Consider the following 21,686-nt stretch of genomic DNA (forward strand, 5'->3'; position numbering starts at 1 on the left):
TGAAAACTGTATGTTTAAATGATGGTGACTTTATGCTTTATATGACTGTTAAATTACTTTTATAGCTTCTTGCTTTTCCAGGATTCACTGAGTGCTGCCATTCGTTGTTTAGGAATTCCTCTGCTGCTTTCCATTTGTGCTTATACTGGTCTTTTTGAGTTCAGTGGCACTGTGAAGGAATAGTTGATAAGAGAATGACTTATTGCTGCTCCATTACAGAGCACAAAACAGCTTACAAGAAACACATCTCAGCCTTTGAAGTCAGCTTGTGACAGTTTCTTTTTTACCCTTTAACTCATTGCCGTTGCTTGATAAATAGCAAGTTCTAAATTGCTCCTATGACATTTGATGGGTCATTATTAAAATAGAGATTTTTCACAATATATGTTTAATCTGATGGTAGGTGTGAATGTGTCACCGTTCAGCCCTGTTGGTTTCCACATTAACATTAAAACAATTTTGAGGCAAGTGGACAGCAAGAGAGGTTTCCATTTTTGCAGCTGGGAGATCTTTGAGAAAAACCAATAAGAGAGAGTAAAGCAGAAGTTTTTCCTAAGGAAGCACCTGTGTTTTGAAATACCACTCAGGCCAGTCCACATATTTAATGAGATTAATTAAGCTGCTCAAATAATATATAATTCTCTGTATGTGTGTGTATGTATATATAGATGAATACGTTATGTATAAAATACTATAATCCTTTACATTTTACCAAAAAGTTATGATTTTTAAAAAATTAAGTTATTTGTATGAAAAATGCCTATATGGTCTTATATTCTTCGTTTGGTAGAAGTGAATTATTTTAACAATACATTTAGCAGAGTTTTAATAAGCATAGTATTGAACTAGTTATTGATACTTTTATTGGCTTTCCATTTAAAAAAATCACATTTTAAATCACAATTGGTAAACAATTAGAAAAAAAAAGAGACTTCAACAGATGAAAAGAACTTTGACAACTTTGTGAAAACAGGTTGTGTTTAGTGGCATTTTTAAACAAATAACTCCTAGGAAAGGGTATTGAATGTTAATATATACCAATGAAAACTCTCCAAAATCAAGAACTGAATATACTCTAAAGTATCTTCTGTCTTTTCACCTTCTAAAATTGATTCTTCAGGACATGTGAGAGGTATGTTGCTAGGGAAGATGCAAAAGAACCTCACTACCTGACCTTGTGGTTTTTGTTCCCTTCACTTTAAGAATAGAAAGAACACTTTGTTCTTTTTCAATGCCATTCTGACACTAGTGCAATAAACAAGCGTACAAAAGTAATTTTCTGTTTTGATGCCTATTTCAAAATTGTCAAGTTAACAAATATAATAGATCTACCAAAAATGTTAATTGACTCTGAAAACCAATATCAATCCAAGGACTGTATAATCTTTGCATTGTCTAACTTGAGTTCCCTACTTTTTTTTTTGTCTGTAGACACCCTATTTTTGGCCATCAAATTGTTGGGAGCCGGAAAACACAGACTATGGTCAGTGTAGAAATCTTTCTTGTTTCTTTTGGGAATTATGTATTGTGTGAATGAACACATCATTGCAGTCTGTCTTGTTTAATCATCCCACTGTTAAAAACATAATTATATGTCATGAAATTCCTGTGCAAGAATTGCTGATATTGAAATGAATGTGGTGTTATCTTTTCCAAAGTTTATTAAAAGTTTATTAAAGTCAGATTTTGAGTTGATCTGAGGGGGAAAAAAAAAAGCCTCAAAATTCATCAAAACCTACCTTGCTGTTTACATCATCTGTTTGCTCCAGGAAATGTAATTATTTACAATGACAAAGTCTCAGTGAGGCAGAAGACACTTTATTGATGGTTGTGCGGTAGTTATTCTCAGATTCAGAGCCAAAGATATGCCTAGTTTAGATCTCTTATTTCTGATATACACTGTGTGGAAAATTATTTATTACGGAAACCAATATGGTTCTAATATGAACTATATTAGAAAATACCTTGTATATTTGCCTGTTTTGGGGGGGGGTATTCATAAATTACACATTGTAATTACTGCTGTGTGCTTAGACAGGAAAATCTGAAGAGAATAGATAGTAAAGTATTACAAAAAAAGTCATTAAAAATTATAACTAAAGTTAGGTGCCTCTGTACACCAAATAGTGACCTATTTTTTAAAGAAAATGGATTATCTATGAGCAGTCTCCTGTTCATTCTAATCCAGACTGTAAGTACTCAGGTCATGTGAAGACCAGGTCACTTATTTAGGTAACTAAGCATGTACATGATAGCTTACCTTTTCAAAAACTCAAACTTTGAAAGTTTGTATTTACAGCTTTTCGGAAATTTAAATGCATGTTCATTTGTAATACGGATTCAATCTCAGCCCTCAGGAGCTGAAGACTGCAGGGATGGCTGGTTCCAATAGACACTTCCACTCTTTCCGCAGCGGACAGTTTACTTTCAAATACATTGCTAAGTAAAGCAATTTCAAGCTGAGACTCTCAGCAGAGCTGAGTGCCTCCAAGGTAGAGTTTGAAAATGGTGATGGTTTCCTCATCCTATAGAAGGAGAAAAATGTTCATCTTTCTTTAAAATACTGAGATTTCAAGATGTCCAACAAATGTTATTGAAAGCTACAAAGGAGGAGTAATTCACCACACCTGAGTGATTAGCCACTCCATATGAGGAAATTAGTCACTGAGGGAGAAATGCTTGATTTACTTCTTATTACAGTTTTTTTCCTTTCCTTGAAAGTGTTATTTGCTTTTCTCAGAGGGGCACTTCAGTATACTCTCCTAATAAGTTAAAGATCAGAAAGTAATTTACTGTGGTTTTAAGAGACATTGAGTTGTTCAGCTGTAATGTGTATTACACTACCAGGGGGATTTTAATAAATAAATATATGCTTAACTTGAGATCAGGCTGAGAAGTTTCTATTAATATCCTTTAATCTAAATTAGGAGACACTAACTTTCTAGTCACAGCTGATCACTGGATTGGGCAATGAGTTACATACCTTAGTCAGTAAACAGAAATCCTGTATAATCTGTCCTGGTTTTGCACGCCAGAAATAAAGAGTTAAACTTGGGATCACTTTCTTCATCACGTAGGGAGGTGCCTTTGTTGAACAGTAAACGTACTTATTTGAGAGCTTTTGAAATTTAGATATAAGACCTGGAAAATATGTTCCAGTTGGTGAATTTAACCTCTTCTGTTGCAGAGGGGTGAAGGAAGGGAAAGCCCCAGCCCTGCCATCTCATTGCTCCTTCTGAGTCATGAGCCAAAGGTACAAGCCTGTAAGAAACCCACCCTCAGCTCCCCCATGCAACAGGGTCAGAGCGTCACACTAGATCTACCTAAGGTGGCCGTGTGTCACCAGAATTGGCTAATGCTAGAGCATTCGCAGGAAAACAAATTTTTGAGACACCTTTTCAATAGTGTTCTTATTATGTTAACATCTTCCAGTCCCAGAAATTAGCTTTTGCCTTGTGGCCTGAGGATTTTTTTCCGCTACCTTTCTATTAATATAAAGACAGGGCAGATAAGGGGAGAACTGAATACAGCTGCTTGCAAAAAGGATCACATAACTGTTGTAAACAACGGTCATCAAAGGAATACAGAAAAATCAAACAGATAATATTCACGAACCCCAAATAAATCTAAAGTAGAATTGAAACAATTTGAGGACATTAAAGGATAAATTCCACATCAAATACACTCCAAAGAGGTTTTGCAGATTTTCAGAGTAATTCTGTTGCTTCCTAGAAAATATAATAAATAGAATTTATGTTAGTACGGATATGCAAACGCATTTCATACTTGTATTATGGTGCTGTGCAGTGCTTCCATTTTCATGGACTTGTCCCGAACAATCTTGAAACTGCACCTCCTAAAACTAGTGACTGGCAAACATTAGGAGTCTCTCAAGGCCAGCAAGAAGTAGGCTTTCTCTGTAGTCTTCCTTTATCAAAGGTATTAACAAAGCAAACCACTTTCTTTGGCATTGACCTAATTTTACAAGTCTTTGAAAACACACTACAATTTTATTTTAATTTAAAAATTACTCCCAACCATTTACCATTACTCACCCATAGCTGGGCTACTGTCCAGAATGTAGCATACTGCCAGGAAAATAATTAATCTTAAACTAGAAATTAAATGAGATTGAGATACTGCACGTGTTAGTTTATTACCAGAGCTAACTCAGAAACAAATAATCTTTACGTCTTTGTATAACATGTTAATATCTTCTCTAAAACATAATTTCTTGTTCCACGTGAGCTTGTAACATCAAATATTTTCTTTAAAAAAGATTTATCTGAAGAAAATATGAAGGAGACATGAAAACAGAATCTTCCAAAATGTCAAGAAACTGCAGACCCATTCTCATGATAAAGCTACAGTGCAGTGCTACGTCTTGGTGGCAAAAAAAAGGGCTTGGATTAATTTATTGAATGTCAAAGTGGAATCATGTAGCCTTTGGTTTTGTTTGTAGCTATCAAAATATTGACCATCTGATCATTCTGAGGTTACTAGGAAACTGTTAATTTTCACAAAGTGCTGAAAATCTCCCTCCCTTTTTCTTGAAAATTGTGCTATAAGAGATCTCAAGAGAGATACCTCAAATTGCAAATAATTTCTAAAAAGGCAAGTTCTTAGGTTCCATCTGTTGAAGATACCTGTTTTAATGCCATATGTCTTGAAGTCCACCCATGTGGGACATGTTGTTTTGTGTAGAATCCCATTGGTTTCAGCGGGATTTTATTAATGAAAAGAAGTATGCATAATAGTAATAATAATGATGATGATAATAATTTTTAAGGCCAGTGTAGTTCAAATCACTTTGCATTTCCTTTGAGTTAAGTCATGTTCCTGAATTATGATTTGGTTTTGTGACAAATAGAATTGGATCTCAGTTCAGAAAACTGGCTCTGGAAATGAAGACAGCTAATGGCTGAGCACATGACCTACCTGTAATCATCTTCTCTTTTCTTACAGATGTAATTTTGTAACTGACAGAATTTTTTTCTGGCAGATTAAAAACAGTTCACATCATTAAGAATTAATTAAATATGGAGACTTGTTAAGTCCATTGCATCTCAGAAAGGGGAAATATAATGCCACATATGAAATTCTTATTCCATGTACATTTGGCCTCAGTTCACATGGGATCCATCAGGTTCTTTTGGCAGTTTAGTGTCTCACAGCTGTTGCAAATTTGAGGAATTTAGTTCCTTACTGTTCTCTTTTTTTGAATGAGATAAATAAAAACTATGAAATGTTAGGGAAAAATTCCATTCACAACAAAATAGCAATTATGTTTGTGTTTGAAAAGCTCAAGCCTAACCCTAAGCAAACAAATGAACATAGTTGTGACAATGTAAGAGGCTTATAAGAACTTCAGATGTATAAGATATGAAGAATTAGTAAGCTTTACTAATTTTCTCTAGTGCGCTTTTGTTGATGGTTAGACTCAAAAGCACCTGTGACAGAGACCTTTTCTTACAGTTAACTGCATATTAAAAACAGAAGTACATTTAAAGGAGAATAAAATTTTGAAAGTACCACAGTTGCTTATAGTGTTAAGGAGGTTTGGACTAATACTAGAAGATAAGAGTCAGCCGCATCTGTACAGTTGCAAGAGGATGCTGTTTCAGCCTTGTGATTTTTCGTGTGTACGTTTCTCCCAAATGAGTTAAAAATGGAGGAGGATTGCAGAATCTTGATAGGTTATGGAGAACACGGTAAATAACTGATAACGCAACATGAGTTTAAGAGCACATGACCATGTGATCTGTAAATGATGCTAAATGAGACAATTTTTCTATATATTCAAAGCAAATTCTTAAATTCTGCTGCTGTGAAGAAGGACAAGTTTTGAAGACACACATATTTTCAGTAGCCTTCTAGGTAAAGTCATGCACTGTAAAGGCAATGTTCTAAGAAATTAGAGCACTTACAGGGAAAAAAAAAGCACTTTAATTAATTGCTCCCTTTAAAAGTGTAAGCTCCCTGTCTGGATAAGCACTGCCTGTAAACTTCCCTGGCAGTTCTATAGATATTCTTGACTTATCCAGTCTGAGTTACAGTAAGATAAGGAATTAATCTACTTTTGCTATGTGAAAGATGTTGTCTCATAGCTGTTGTTCTCCAGCATTTTTATGAAAGCAAAAGTCTGTCCTTTCTAAATTTTCTTGATAATCAGCTACAAGTCAGTCCATACAAAACTTCCTTCCTAATGATACCTTCTTATTGCTTAAGGGTAAACTGACAGAGACCTCTCTGTGTTCAGCCTTTGCTGCTCCGTTCTGAACATGAGCCATTGCACCTGGCTCATCTGCCTCTCCTCTGCCAAACTTGCAGTCATGCTAGAGAGTACATAGTGCACAAAAAGTAATTGCAATAATGTATCATGTTTTTCACATATTGAAAATTTTTGTCTAATTTTCTCTCTAGAGTTTGTTGCCTGCTTATTTTATGTGCCTAGCTTCAAATCCCTCTATGAAAATTTGATTAGTTCAGGAATTTCTCTCTCATTTGTCTTGCTGCACCCTTTTCTATGGAGTAACTGGCTAGAAGGAGAATTGTACAGAGGACATTATACACTTGCTTTGCCCAGATGCTCAGGCAGGATTCCCTTGGCAACAGCTTATTAGTAAGCGATTTGTGTTTGAGAAATACTAAGCTGTATTGCTTACCTGAACTCTGCTGGAAAACTGCATGTGCTCAGCATCTGTGGAAATCAATCCATAAATATGAGTCAGTAGCTTGGGGCAAAACTGGTAGCAGAGTAGGATTTTCTTCAATAAAAACTGTCAGATATGAATAAAAATTTATTTGTTAAAATTTATGCTGTAAGAATGAGGAGAAATTTACCAGTATAGCGTAAATAGTTTCTGGAGAGCTCTACAGTTCTATAAGCTTGAATCTTGATGCCCAGTTCCCATTTTTTCAATAGCTAGCGTCAGCCAGAGTGCGTCAGCAATGACTCCTGCAAGCAATCCTCTTAGGTCCTTAATAGAGATCCCTCCTTTAAGGACCTGTCTCAAAAATTTCTGGATTTCTATGTGTAGTAAGAAACAGACTCTTTCCACAAGACTCAAGTAATGTACTAAATTGTTGCTAAGACTGCATTGTGGCTCCTTAAGTGAGGGATTTTGCTTTGAGAAACTACATATACAGAATACATTGACTAAGATCCTCGTGACAGGCCTAAGTGAGGAGTACAGTCTATCAAGGAGAATAGTGCCTCAAGAAAATGTGGCTGGGCCCAGTGCTTGCTATGCATAAAATTTAATCTGTGCAGAACCGAATCAAATGAGCTTTAGGAAAGAGACTTGCATTAGCAGAAAGATGGAAAAGGTGACCTACAAGATTTTTTTCCACTCTGAATTTGTATGCCATTATGTTTCTCTGCAGAGCTACATAATTCACTCATTAGAAGCTATCTCTGTCATATAAATGATGAAAAGGAAGTCTCACTTCAACAAGCATGTCCTGAATTTTGTTCTGATCCTTGCTAATTCTGACATTGACAAACCACCGCAGCAAGGGTTCTGTAAGCAGGAGGCATTTCCTGGAAAGGCTTTCCAGTCAGCTCACCACTTCAGAGTTTTGTATTTACCTGAATTATTCTTTCGATGAATGTGTAACTTATTTCCATAATATGTGAAGCATGGAAAATATGTTTGGCCAATGCATTTGTATGCACGCGTATGAAAAGGTAACTGACCCAAGTAGATGTTTTCTGCAGCATTATTTTAAAAGCATTACTTTAAAAGCATTGATAATCTGCATCTAGGTCCCCATAAAGAGAGATAAAATTCCTTATCAGAATAAGTTCTGAGATTTATAAACATAACTCATAATTTTCAGAATTGCTTTCAAATTACTGTGTTGAGTAAAGTAAATAGGTTTTTCTGTTCCATTATCAATATGGAAATTAGAGCTTTCAGGCCATGAAGGGAGCAATGCCAACAAATGCTTTTTTCTGCAGTCATGCAGTCTTGCCACTGATAGTCCTTTGCAGGTGGGCACTGAGTAATAGCCCGCTTTGTCAATTAATGGCCACCTTCTGATGCCATCCCTGTAGCTGATTTTTGCAGTTTAAAAGAAAATACTCTCTATCTGCTGACACCCTCCGCCTTGTTTTGGATTGTACATGCCCTAAGTGGCTTCTATGCAAAATCAGTGTATTTGGATTTGTTGCATCTCTTCTTCTTAGAAGCTTTTTATCAAGTACATTTGAGTCCCCCTTAAATCTGGGAGCCTTAAGAGGAGGTAGAAAGCTTTTTTTTTTTTTAGGTGCCAAAGCAGGGTGTTAAATTCTTGAATGCAAATTTAAAGCATTATGATAACATAAGGAAGTATGAAATAATTCAATGGATGCAATTTTAAATTAGATTTGACAACAGGATATTCTTTATCTGATCCCATAGTTTATGTAGCTTGGGTGACCTCTCTTCCATACCTCTTTTTGTCACCCTGCAGGACTTTCCCAGGCCAACGTCATCTCGGGACTTGTGTGTTGAAGATGAATTTGCCTTTCTCTAATTCTTAAGCTTTCTGGTAGTTTGAAATTTGGTTTCTTTCTTGCCCTTGGTTTATGCAAGAAAGTCCATCTAAATCTATAATGAAATTGCATTCCTTAAATGTTATAGAAATAGTGTGATCAAAGAGTAAAAAGTAGAGAAAGGGAGGAGTGTTTCAGAAGTTATGTTTTTAACCATTTGGCAATTTAGTGCACATAAGCTATCATATCATGGTCTTCCTTCTAAGTTAATGTTATCAACACTTACTAAAAAGTGTAGTTCTTTTATAGATACATGAGGCTGATTGGTGACCCCTTTGTCCACCTAAAAGTTGTCACCTTTTTTCCAAGACTAAGGGAAAGTCAATAGATGTTGCAAAGAGCAAAAATTATTTTTTTTTATTGAGTAAAAGCAGAGGTGATCTAAAGATGATACAAATAGCCCTAGAAATCCTGATGTTCAAATAAGATAGTTGATTTCATTTTCTCCATCCTGCAGTTATGTTCTGTGCTGATTGTCCCGTAATTCTCCATCTGACGCAGGCACTCACATATGCAGGGAGGACTTCTGTCTGCCCACAGGGCACTTTGAAACCCTTAGACCTTGCAGTACTTTCTATTTTCTTTGCTCTTTAAACACTGACTAAGCATGTACACACGGGTTCCGAAACCAGAGTTTTGACTCACAGAGAGTATAAATTTAATCTGGCCTCACTGGAGATAATGAGTGTTCACTGAAAGTTATGCCCACCATCTGGGGCTGAATCAAGCTGTAACCACTGGCACTGGGACAATTGTGTAAGGACTTTAAGTTTGTGTACATGGTGGTGGATGTGTAGGTGGCATTACTCGTGGTCTTCAGAGGCCCAGTTGTACTTCCGTTGAATTTAGCTGAGGCTTTTTCTCTGCTGTGGTGATAGGGAAGATTTAGCCCATTTAGCAACAAGCTTAAATTCCCCATTTAACTTTTTGGTGAAAGCTCTGGTTTTTTTTCAGTAAGTGTGTGCAACATAATGTGTACTTAGTCCAGTTTCTAGAATGAAACCTGTCATTATCACTATGATCTTATTTAAAGAAAAAAATCTATAGAGGTTTCTTAGGAGCTTTCAAGTACAAGTGAACAGTCAAGAATAGGAAACAAAGGTAGCTAACCATGAAAATGGGTTATTTTGGGTGTAACAGCTTAAAAATTTGCAAGAGGGAAAACCCAGACACCCTCTTCACGCAACTCTCACTAGAACACTTTGCAATCTCACTTTAAATTCTCACATTGCCCACATTTTGTGAATACCTGAACAGAATTTTCAAGAGCGAGTGGTCCTTATTTGCTGCACAGCTACCAAAGTGTGTTTTCATACTGGTTTGCAGTTCAAATGTCCATTTATATGTATCACTGACCATCTTTCATTATGAAATGTTGTGTATTAATATTGCCTTTAAAATTATTGGCAAATCTGTTTTCTCATGGTAATCAGTCACTTCGAAAGCTCAAGCTATAACATCTAATATATAATTCACTTTAGTGGAGGCAATTATGTTGATTGCAAAATCCATCAGAATACACTGGCTCTAAAAATAAGAGTGTATGTGGCAGTCCATATTTAGCAAATTGAGGTTATTAATCAGACCCTGTACCTTGCATATCATTCATCTGTACGTTAAGCATTTTTCAGCACCCTTGTCAGGGAGTGGCAAGAGAGGGCAGCTCTGCAAGGGAAGGTAAGCAAGAACTGAGGGTGGCAACAGCGGAGGCAGGAGCAATGGCCTCACCAACAAAGTCTCAAGTAACCAGGAAGGTCCAAGGTCAAGCCAGGAAGCCAGGGCAGCATTGGTAAGTTACAGGGCTGGTTAGATGCATATCTACAACGTAGTTCAAGCCAGGGCCCCGGGAAGTAGCTGGGCTTAAGCAACAGGTCCTGGGCGCAAGGCGCCTCAGTGGAGACCCTGGATGGACTGCTCAGGGCTATTACATCTCCTTGGTGTACTGAGGGCCCGGACCAGGGCCTTTGGGGTGTAGATAAATAGAGAAATAGAGAGAGAAACAGAGGAGCTTTTAGTTGGAGACCCTTACTGCAGATTGTACTTCTGTATGAAGCTGTATGAAGTGGTGTAAAAACACTGACAGCTCATAGAAACCATGGGATTAGAAAAGCAGACACTGTCATTCTCTGAAATGCTGAGGGCTCATGACTCTGCTTTGGGAGGGAACCTGACTGACATCCTCCCCAGATGCTCAAGGTCAGGCTACTGGACACATGCAGTTAATTCACACATGTTTTGGTGCAGAAAAGGAATGGTACCTGAGAAAGATGGGAGTATCTGCTATTTCAGATCTCATTGCTCTAAAAGTCAAAAGAACAAAACCTCATTTCTCTGTGTCTTCAAATGTTCTGGCTGAAAATAAGAGCGATTTTCACATTCTTGCTTTCTAACATGCTAGCGAATTTTGTTATGGGCAAGCCAAAGAATATGATACCAAGAGTGTGAACTGATGAACTCAAATTCCTGAGCTGCTGCCAGCTTCTCGTGTGACTACAAGTAGCTCTTAAATAGATCCTCAAACATGCACATCTATTGTTGGGATGTAATTGTTATTGATGATATTGTTGGATGTAATTGTTAGCACGTACAATGGCAGTAAATTGAGTCAAAGAGTAGGAATGTTCTTTAGGACTATTTTCTTCTACACTAGTGGATATGTCATATTTCCCAAATAACTAAATCTTTCTTGGGCATATTCTGCCTTATCCATACTGGCACATAGAGACATTTCTGACATAAAGTATCTAAGCCCCAGGTTTTATAACCTTTAGGCTCCTGAAGGGGAGGGGATCTGTATATTCCTGAGAAAAAAGGTCTAAGGGATGAACATGATTTTTTGAGTCTTGGCTAAGATATGCTTATAATGAAAACCAAATGTTCTTATATGGACTATTTGCTATGGAGTTGGAGCAAAACGGGTCATTAAACGAAGCCTGCAGGGAAAATCCTGCAGTACAGTCACACAGTGAAGACAAGAGTTTTCTTAGACACAGTATTAGATTAATGGTGTAGCAAGCTAATTTCTTTCTCCTGCTCCTGGTGACCTGGTGGTTGTTTTGCCAGTGCTGAGAACTCCGTGACTGGAAGATGCTTTTTTGTTAAAACCTCTCCTGACAGAAAGATGGACAGCCAGCCACCTCTGCAACAACAATTTTTGTTGAAGGTAGCGGGAGATGCTAATCCTAAAATATACCCAAAATGGGACTCAAGGAAGTGCTAAGCTAACTAAAGGTGCCTATACAGGGACCATGAGAATGTGGTTTGCAGGGGTTTAATCAAGTACAGAGAACAGAGTTTGTTTTGTTTCTGTTCAGATGGTATTAGACTGGTTGGACCAGACAAAATTTGACCCCTGGAATTCTCAGAACTGTCTACACATTTCTATTAAATATGCATTTTATTGCTAATATTTTCAAGGGGTTTAGGAATTTTTTTTTCATGTTCAATGAAATAACTGATTTTGAAGGAAAAGAGAGGAAAATACTACCCTGTAAATGGAGCTAAATGACAAAGACTGTCTCTCTCCTCAGTATTCCCTTACCACTGTACTGATTGTGGATGCAACCTAGGTACAAAGGGTCCAGAATTCATCCCCTCATCTTTTTGTGACATTTCAGCATTCATGCCAATGCATTAGTGTAAGTGTATACTAATATTAAAATGCATGGAAACTGAGGCTATAGAACCTGTTCATCTGCTATACTTGGTGTGTGATGTGGATTTGTGTCTGTATTTGTAGATTCTGTAGACGCAGAAATTGCTTTAGAACCACAGGGGATATGGGAGTGCAGGGAGTAGAGAAAGAGACCATGGCTTCTTATAGGAGTGGAAAGTGAAAAAGTATGAAAGAATATAGACCAGATAACACACACAAAATGAAGGGGGGAAAAAGACAAAAACTGCATTAAAATATAACTTCATTTTACATCAGGTAACACCTGTAACTGCAGCTGGAGTTATTAGAAGTGCTTGTCATTAGTTTCACTGAAATAGCATCCACTGGAATGGGTTTGCATGCATTTGCATGTGACTTGTCAGAAATAAATGTTTTCATGGAATTGTAAAATACAATCAGCTTGACTATCTTAAAAATCAAAGCTATATGTAAGATGAGCACTTCCTTCTTCCTAGTGATTGCAAGAGTTAGGCTCCTATGTGAAGTTGTTCCTCTTTACTTGTAGTGGACAAGCTGGCAGTCAGGAAGCAAGAACATTCCTCACCACAAGCAGTAAATATGGGCTCTTTTTGCTGATTGTAGAGACCACAGATAAGTTAAGGTTTTCTTACCTGCACTGATCAAAAGATTCCTCCATCTCACACATGAGAAGGTGCTCTGAAGTAATGAAGTGGGTAAATATTGCACAATAAGGAATTGTGCTGCACTCACCGTCTTACTGGTGGGGGAAGCTGTACAATATTCAGAGTTGATGTGAAGTATTTGTTGCTACATGAAGTCTATTGGACCCCTTCATTCAGGGGTAATGGAGTGCATAAAGAATTCAGGATCAAGCAATATGATGTAAACCACTGTGCTGTTTATGTAGTCTTAAGTTTCATTTTCATCCCTGCATCCTTTCAGTATTTAGCTGTCAGTATTCCATTTTATTAGCTAGGATTCTGCTCTGTCTGAATGAGGTGGAGACAGAATAGCTCTGCTGAAGGATTTTGGATCCAGAAAATAAATGAAAGAATTTTTTTTTCTCATTATATCTGACACATAATACACTTTTTTCATTTTTTGGTCTCCTATTTTCTGGTTTAAATATTGGTTAAAGCAGACTAATCTGTATGAGACTTGAATTTTATCTAGAATTAATTTTTAGCTAAAATCTTAGGTTGAAATTTTGTGATTTCTAAATATAAAGTAAAAATAAATAAAACCTTGTATACATGTTCTTACAAACTTATTTGACTAATACAGTAGCAGTTCCTAATAAAATTCTTATGCAGTATGAGTTAAACACACAGTTTAAAAAATGTTTTTGCCATTTTTTCTTTAATGTGCTAGTTCCCTGGCCATTGAACAACCTCACCCTGAGTATCTCATGCATTTTGTATATGATGTCTGTTGCATAAAGTGGATTTTATAATTATTTAATGAATCTCTGTATCTGACCCATCATTTTAGTTACAATACTGGTAGCATTGATCCTGTATTTAAAGCTTTTTAGCATAGAGGGTGTCGTGGTTTAGCCAGGACAGAGGGTGAAATCAAAACAAAAAAAAGCTAGCAGTAAAATAGAGATGAAGATTTCTGGTCTGCTGTGTTTGTGAGATAGTAGCAATTTGTGTTATTTTATTCTGTTCCAGCCGTTTACCTCTGCAAGCGGACAATGCAAAACAAAGCAAGGCTAGAGCTAGCAGACTATGAAGCTGTAAGTACCTGGGGAAAAGTAAATATCTCTGCTGGGCCTAATGAGCATGCAGAATAATGTTAAGCATGAGAACTATAGGCATTATTTGTGAAAATTTATTAGTTATCCACTTTTGCCAGCATGTGGGACTGACAGCGCTCAGTAGTCATAAATGCTGTTTGAGAGACTGTAGTGAAGGCTACCTGGGCAAAAATTGAGATTTTGGTCCACCTGTAATCTTACTCCACTCTGATCATCATGCCAGGATCAGAAATAACTGGTCACAAATCCCAGATACACCACGAGTGTTTGAAAGCAATTGTACTCTACACCATGTAAGGTTTGAATGAAGGATCTCTGGCAGCATTTTCAAAAGCAGTTGGTAGCTGTAGAAATATAAATCTCATTCTTTAAAGTGATGCTGGTGCTTGAGCCCTTGTCCCATGAGTTAGGTGAGAGGCAAAGAGGGTCAGACTAGAGGCACTTCCCACTCCCTGAAAGTTGTGCTGTGCCCCAAGCAAGGTAAGATAATTGGGGCCAGGAAGAGCCGGAAAAAGAGGGAGTTTGATTAGCTGATGAGGATGGCACTCGCTAAGGAGAGAGATGTCTTGAATTCCATCCATATCCCCCCAAAAGCTCCTGAATTTTTCATGACAATGTCAACATAAAATTCATGAACAGCCCCAGCTCTGCGTTGAAAGCTGTCCAGCTGTGCTACTGTGACATGATAGCAGGATAGTCAGCCAGGCCTCTCAACATGCCAAATACTCCAGCCGCAGCACCATGCTGACACACTTTATTGCTTCTTCTGGCACAAGCTTGCTTTTCAGTGTACTGCACTGTGGGGTATGCATAATTTTATACTTACATGCCTTAGAAAATTCACCTCCAGTATACAATCCACAAGAGCCTTTACTGGTATTGACAAGATCTCTAGAAAGTCTCCTCTTCAATCTCTGCAGTCTTTATTTTCAATAAGTATATCACAGAGGTGCATTTGCAATGCATAGAAATACAGTTAAAGCAATGCTTATTGTTAGGAAGTTTACAGACAATTTTTCATTTAGTCTCAGTAAAAGCAGTGCGTGAAGGTAACTGGGGTCTTTTTAGAGGAAGATAAGAACCTCAGCCTTCTTCATGTTAAGACTCCATACTGCTGCCATTTAAGCTGGCGGGGGAGAGATTGGAAAAGCTCTGTTACAGACAGTGAAGCTGTTCCAGCATCACTGGAGGAAAGGATTCTGCTAAGATTTTGTAAATCTTCTTCCTGTTATTAGTAGTAGGCTGTAGGATATATACATTTCCTGTACAGTAGTGAAGCTCTATAGTCTGCATTTTTTTAAAATGAGGATAGCTGTGGAGGTCTTGGAAGATTCCTATACTACCAAAATATTGATAGCTTCTTATTGTTGTATTTCAAATAAACTGATAGGCAGCCAACATTGTTGAATGCAAACCATTTGTATAGATGACTGGTGGGAATTGTCATGTGGATCATCCAGTGCGGAAAGTATGGCTGTTATCTTTCCGTGTTGGTACTTTCAAAACAAGAATGCTTCTTTGTATTATTACAAAATTAGTCAGCCAGCACCTACTATATGAAAATGCTTCAGAAATCCCGTGTTCTGCTGAAGGTTGCATGCACCTGTGTCATCAGAGTTTCAAAACTAAAATAGTTGGGGCATCCAAAAGTGGATAGATCTAGTATTCCATCTTCTTTGGTGTCAAGCAAAGACTTTATATCAGATAAGTAAGGTATATTTACACTGGCACAGTCATCATGACTTGTATTGCACCTGGGGGGGTGAGGGGAAGAGGGAAAGATAAGCTAAAAGCTATTAAATAGTAAATAACTTACAACCTAACCCACAAAAATTGTGATGTATTTTCAGGAGAGTTTGGCCAGGCTACAGCGAGCATTTGCTCGGAAATGGGAGTTTATTTTTATGCAAGCTGAAGCACAAGCAAAGTAAGTTCCTTCGAAGGCGAGTTTTGGTTTTAAAAGCTTTTTGAAGGGAGAAGGGGAGGGCAAAGTGATGGGACACTTCCTATGTATAAAATTACTGTCATTAAGACCGTTTCTTTTAAATGTCCTATAACATTGGCAGAGTCGACAAGAAGAGAGACAAGATAGAGAGGAAGATTCTTGACAGCCAGGAGCGAGCATTCTGGGACGTACACCGCCCGGTGGTGAGTGCCGGTGGGGCCGCTCTGCCTGTGAGCGGGGCCACTGATAAATGGCAGCCTCTGTGGAGCATCGGGGTAGCCTGGGAACAAGTAGAAGGGCTGTAGGGCTGGGGCCTGCCTCCCTTTTTTGCAGGATCTATAGTTTATATCATTCTACTGTTGAAGACTGCAGATGTGTGTACACTCAGTTTGGGGTTTTCAGTGAATAGATTTGTTGTGTCTGATTTCTTGAATCAGAAGATACCTGTCTTTGACTATTACTATCTCAAAGGTTTCCCAAGGTATGAGTCACACAACCAAAATTATCAGCATAGCTAAAAATACTTTTAAATAAATCTGACTTTTTTTTTTTAATCTGCTTTTTTATTCACTAAGCCTTTCAACTTCACTCTGGTCATATTTCCAAGCTATTTTTAATGTACATAAAGGTTAGATATTGTTGGCTTTGAGCTGTGGGAGTCATACACTGTCTAAACAAGATTTGTCTCAGTTCCTTGTCAAAGTCCATCTGAAACAAAATTGATAAAAAAGGGGGTCTTACATAGCCAACTACTTTTGAGAGCTAAAATTTTGAGAAAGAATGTCAAATGTCACAAGACTTCCAATTAAACTGAGAGAACTCAGTAATCACACTTTTTTTGCTTTACTACAGAATTATATCTGTTTCCCTTACCTAGAGTTAAGCTTTCATTTTCTGCATACAGAGTTTGGTATCATTACTAAATATGGACTATATCTTCCACTGTGACACTAGCAAAAGATACTTAACTAAAACTAATTGTTCTGGGGAAGTAAAGTTAGCTGATGATACCTGTAGAAGAGGTGAATACAGTGAGAAAGTTTGAAACAAAAAATAAAATTGGACATGGTCAGCTTGCATTTGTGACTGTGGAATTCAAAGAGTGGCAGAAGAAATGGATTTTTAGGTTGGATTTGGAAGATCAGGTAGAAAAAATCATTTGAAGTGAAAGATTCAAACCACAGTCATTAGATGCAAGAAGACTGGGACATTATTGTCTAGTCACTGGCATAAAATAAGGAAGGAGGACAGAAAACAATCTGCCATCTGATGTTGAGGGAAGCTACATATAGAATAGACACAGAAAGTTTCTATGGACCTGAAAACTTTGAAGGTGCGGACAGCTTTTATATTAGCTGCAGAAATTGATCTAAGGGTTTTGAATCTCGGAATGAGGTGCTATTTCCAGGTTTGGCAGAGAAGACGAATTGTTGAACTTTCAAGTTAAGATATAGGCAGACAATAAGGAGAGAATTAGAGGGACCAGGACAAAAGGAAATTGAATCTGATTAAGAGCGTTAGCTGAACTGTGGATAAATCTGCCTGGTCCAGCAGATGTTTTTAATCTGGCTGTAGATATAGCTAGGAAATATTGGAGGCAAAAGACTGGCTTACAGTCAGCAATGTAGGCTCCTGACTTTAGGAGATATAAATAGAAGAATGGAGAGGTTCATACTTTGACTAACCAGCTCCTCTTACTACTTAGTGAAATATTCATTTTGAAAACATTGTTATGAATTTACTGTCACAGTAAAAACCAGAAGGTTCTATTAAAAAGAATAAAAAATAAAAGAGGAACAGACTGAAAAGAGGAAGGTGATGCTAGTACTAATACAGTTTCTAATGGCTTTTCAAGCCCCCCAAAAGCCACCAGAAAACTCACAGAAATGTTGCTGCAACTCTGGAGAGCTAATTTTGGAAAATTAGGTAAAGTTTGCATAAGAACCTGGGGTTAATGCTTATTTTTATTTACAGTTTTTCATCTTTTGATCAAAATTCAGATGTTAGGGGCAGTGGCAATGTTGTTCAAAATCCACTCCAATTTAATTTGTTTTTACTGAAAATGAATTTTGAGAACTAAATATTTCATTATTTGCTTTTTTCGCTTAGGTGAGTAAATAAATATTTTTCAGGGGTTTTTTGCAGGTGTCCTGGTCCCTAGTTGCTTTATTTCTTACCTACCTGGCTACAGTCCTGGTACAGAACCTTTACATATAGAATATAATCTATGAATATTACATCTCCATTTTGTTTCAAAAAAGAGATACTTCAAGGTGATGAGAGGGATAGCACAGGAAAACAGGCCATCAGTCCAAAAGGACAGTGCAGCAGTGCACTGCAGGAATGGGAGACATGAACAAAGAACAGCTATATGACAGTGAAACCAAGGGAGTGTAGCTGCAGAAAAAGAGCATGATTTGGGTATCAGAAACGTCACTGTGAGTGATAAGTTTAAAATAAAGGAAAAGAATGAAGGTTTGATGTGTAAAGAGCATTTGCCTCAAACCCCACCTTTATTTCATAGGTCCCAAGTCAAAGTCAATCCTGCAGCTGGTTACAGAAGCCCTAGAAGATTTATGCCATAGTCTGAGGGACAGACAGATGCTTGAAAGTCATCATGGCTATTACTTTTGATCAGCTGGCTAGCTAGTGCCCACAACTTTTTCCTAGGTTTTCAGACTGAGGTGGTGCTTGGAGATGAACCGGAGAAGGTGGATTTGGAGAGAAGTCTTTTCAAATAGTCACCTGTTCTTCAATTTTCTTTTGAGAGAGAGCTAAGAGAACAGTTTTGATGTCTTACTGATCAGTTTCCGTTCCAATATTTATTTAATTGCAGTTTCACTATGTATTCAATTTTTTATTTTGGTGTGTATTTTAGTGTAATGTGGAGTGTAATCTCAGTCATTTCTGTAAATTCCAGTTGCTGCTTTATGTAGAAATATCGTAGCTTGCAGCTAGAAAGAGCGTGACTGAGCTTCAACCGTAGGTACTGCAGCCTGCAGAGACTTTCCTGAATAACTTTTAATCTTACTAGTTCAGATACCAATCATAGTAAAACCATGGAAATGTGTGTCAGGGAGACCTGTATAAACTCCCTTCAGATCCTGAGCAGCAGACCTAGGATAAAGTCCATGCTATTATTTTTAAGGTATAGCCAGTACCTAACATAGGTCTGAAATTAATATTATTCACATATAGTGACACATTTCTCTGTTTGATGGCACAGTAAACATATCTTTAAAGCCTTCCTTTTCTTTCCACCTGCCTAGAAAGTATATAATTTTCATGATTTTGAAACTTCTATCAATAACAGACTATGGAACTGAGTGAAAATTGGTTAGGAGGATTAGGGCGTTAGTCAAAAAGCAGTAACAAATCAAGCTAAATCGGGGAAGTCAGTTCCCTCCAGGCAAAAGAAATTAGGAAGCTGCTCTTGTTTGAAAAGAAATGCCATGTTCCTGATTAAAGTCCTCATAAAAGAACTCTTAGCTTTCCTGAATTATTATCTCTGTTTAAAACCCATAATCTTACACTTGTTAAAAAGGGACAAACAGGTACTAAAACAGTAAATCCCCTGAAACATTCTCAAACCCACATAAAATACAGTAGGAGCAGAGTAGCTACAGCTTGCTGTAAAATTAACTCTTTTGGGTAGCAAGCAAGGACAGCTGAAGTCTTGCTGCTACAAACAATTCACTTTTCTTCCTGAGTTACACATTAATGTAATTTAAAAGAAATGCATAATAAGGGCCTGTTGGATACTTGTTGAGATTCAGATTAATTCAGAAGATAATGGGGGAAGTACCCTTTTCTCCTGAAAGTCATCTGTATACTTCTTAACTATAATAAGTTGAAAAAAAACTTATTTTCTCCAATGCTTCTGACATTTGTCATCAGTCAGATTATTGGTTGTATTGCAGTCATATTTAACGGGTCTATGTGCAGTTTTTAAAACGAAGATGGGAAATACTCAACAGCTTTCTAAAATGTGCTAGAAGACTACACTGGTGTGTGTCCTTCTCCGAAGTTTAAACTCTGGCTATGGTTTAGTTATACTGTGATTTAATAAAGCATGAGCATGAGTCAAGGTGTGATCCAGTTCTTCCATTCTGCCATTCGTAGCTTGGTTAAACCCAATCCACAGGATTTCTGCTCCCATTGCTACCACTGGATTGTTGAATGATGGTGATCATTTTGCTTCTCTGTGAAAAAACTGAATAGCAAATATTGATAAGGGTTAGACTCAATGATCTTAAAGGTCTTTTCAAACCTAAATGATTCTATGAAAAGCAAAACCAATATTTGTGTGATTTAATACAGTAAGACAAAGTATCCAGGGTGGGTATGACTGGTAAGGACAGCAGCAACATTAAGGGCAAGTGTGGGTTTAAGATAATTCACGGATGATGTAAAATTCAGAAATATGTATGATTTCTGGATTTGGGGGTTTCATGCCATTGTTTCCTAGTAGCAAACTAGGAAAACAGTAATCTTTAAATTTTTTAAACCTTGTCACACATCCAACACTGTTTGCTTCTCTCTCTATTTAGTTGTTTTATGAGATTCTACCTCCATTAATCTCATTTTATCTTTATATTTTAAAATTGCATTTTCTGTGGTCTGAACATGACTCTCAGCATCTGGGCCAGTAGGTAATATTACCGAGGGTCTAGGGTCATGCAGCAGATACTTGCAGTTATTTGTTCTGGGTTTTCTCTTCCCTTCTCTTCTCTTCTCTTCTCTTCTCTTCTCTTCTCTTCTCTTCTCTTCTCTTCTCTTCTCTTCTCTTCTTTTCTCTTCTTTTCTCTTCTTTTCTCTCATTGCTTTTGTTTTTAATAACTTTTCCATCCTGTCCTTCAAGATCAGCCTCAAAGACTCGGCAAAAAATTGAATTTAACTTGGCTAAGGTGGTGTAATCCTTCATTTCACACTTCACGCGCTACAAATCCCAGACTTTTCTGGGCCAGTCACTTGTTTAGCTAAAGAACAGTTCTGTCTGCTTTATCATAATATTTTCAGAAAGTTTTTAAACATCTCCAGGAAATGAATGTGAATCATGCCATCTAACTTCTCTAGTGATGTATCCACATAGAATTTTCATGTCCTCTTTTGCACCTGTTTCACCATATATCCTTACAAGAGAGTTACCTCTCCAGCAGACAGGGAATGCAGCCAAAGTAGCAATTGTCAGTCTCAGATAATTACACTTCTGGTAATGAAACAAAGCCTTGTACAATGTTTTATTTTCAGAAAATGGTTATAATGTTTATGATCCATACTCACTTCTGTTCAAGGCAGATATTTATAAACCTTACAGCTAGCCTGCTAACTAAGACCTTTACAGAAGAATTTGTATTCACATTATTTAGCATTGTTATTTAGTCTGGTACTTGAGTAAGGGTGGGACAGATGGGGAAAAAGTGCAACAAACTGAAAGTGCTCAAGTTAAAACTGAGGATTATGAAGAGGTCACTAGTTGTGAAATAGCTAACTGATGAGATGGTGGAAGGACACAGAGATGATGTTATGGTTTTTAGTAAGACCCAGTTCTGGTAGCAACTATGAAAATAAGCTGAAGCAGTAAGGATAAGGAATATTTTCAATAAGTGCAATGTTTATACATTGATTTTTGTTTCTGTGGGAATTAAAGTTGCTGCTTTAATCCAAAGCATTCTGTCAAGGATCTTCTTATAAGTCAAAAGGCAGATAATCAATTTCTAAGTGTTACCTATATTTGCCATCAACATTTTCAGAGATGCGTAGTCAGACTTTCCTGTTGTCATTTCTTTTCAAGTGAATAACCTAA

The 21,686-nt window shown here is 37.2% G+C and overlaps 1 protein-coding gene across 10 annotated transcripts in view; it reads left to right on the forward strand.

Moving 5' to 3' along the window:
• RGS7 (regulator of G protein signaling 7) overlaps positions 1 to 21,686 on the forward strand; it is a 294,692-nt gene that overhangs the window by 217,341 nt on the left and 55,665 nt on the right. For all 10 annotated transcript variants that reach the window (XM_052805847.1, XM_052805846.1, XM_052805848.1 and 7 more), the window contains 4 exons: positions 1,432 to 1,483; positions 13,850 to 13,914; positions 15,786 to 15,862; positions 16,002 to 16,083. In XM_052805847.1, coding sequence (XP_052661807.1) covers positions 1,432 to 1,483; positions 13,850 to 13,914; positions 15,786 to 15,862; positions 16,002 to 16,083 — 276 coding nt within the window. The remainder of the gene's footprint in view (positions 1 to 1,431; positions 1,484 to 13,849; positions 13,915 to 15,785; positions 15,863 to 16,001; positions 16,084 to 21,686) is intronic.

Source organism: Harpia harpyja, chromosome 13 (assembly GCF_026419915.1).
Source record: "Harpia harpyja isolate bHarHar1 chromosome 13, bHarHar1 primary haplotype, whole genome shotgun sequence".
Lineage (NCBI taxonomy): Eukaryota > Metazoa > Chordata > Aves > Accipitriformes > Accipitridae > Harpia > Harpia harpyja.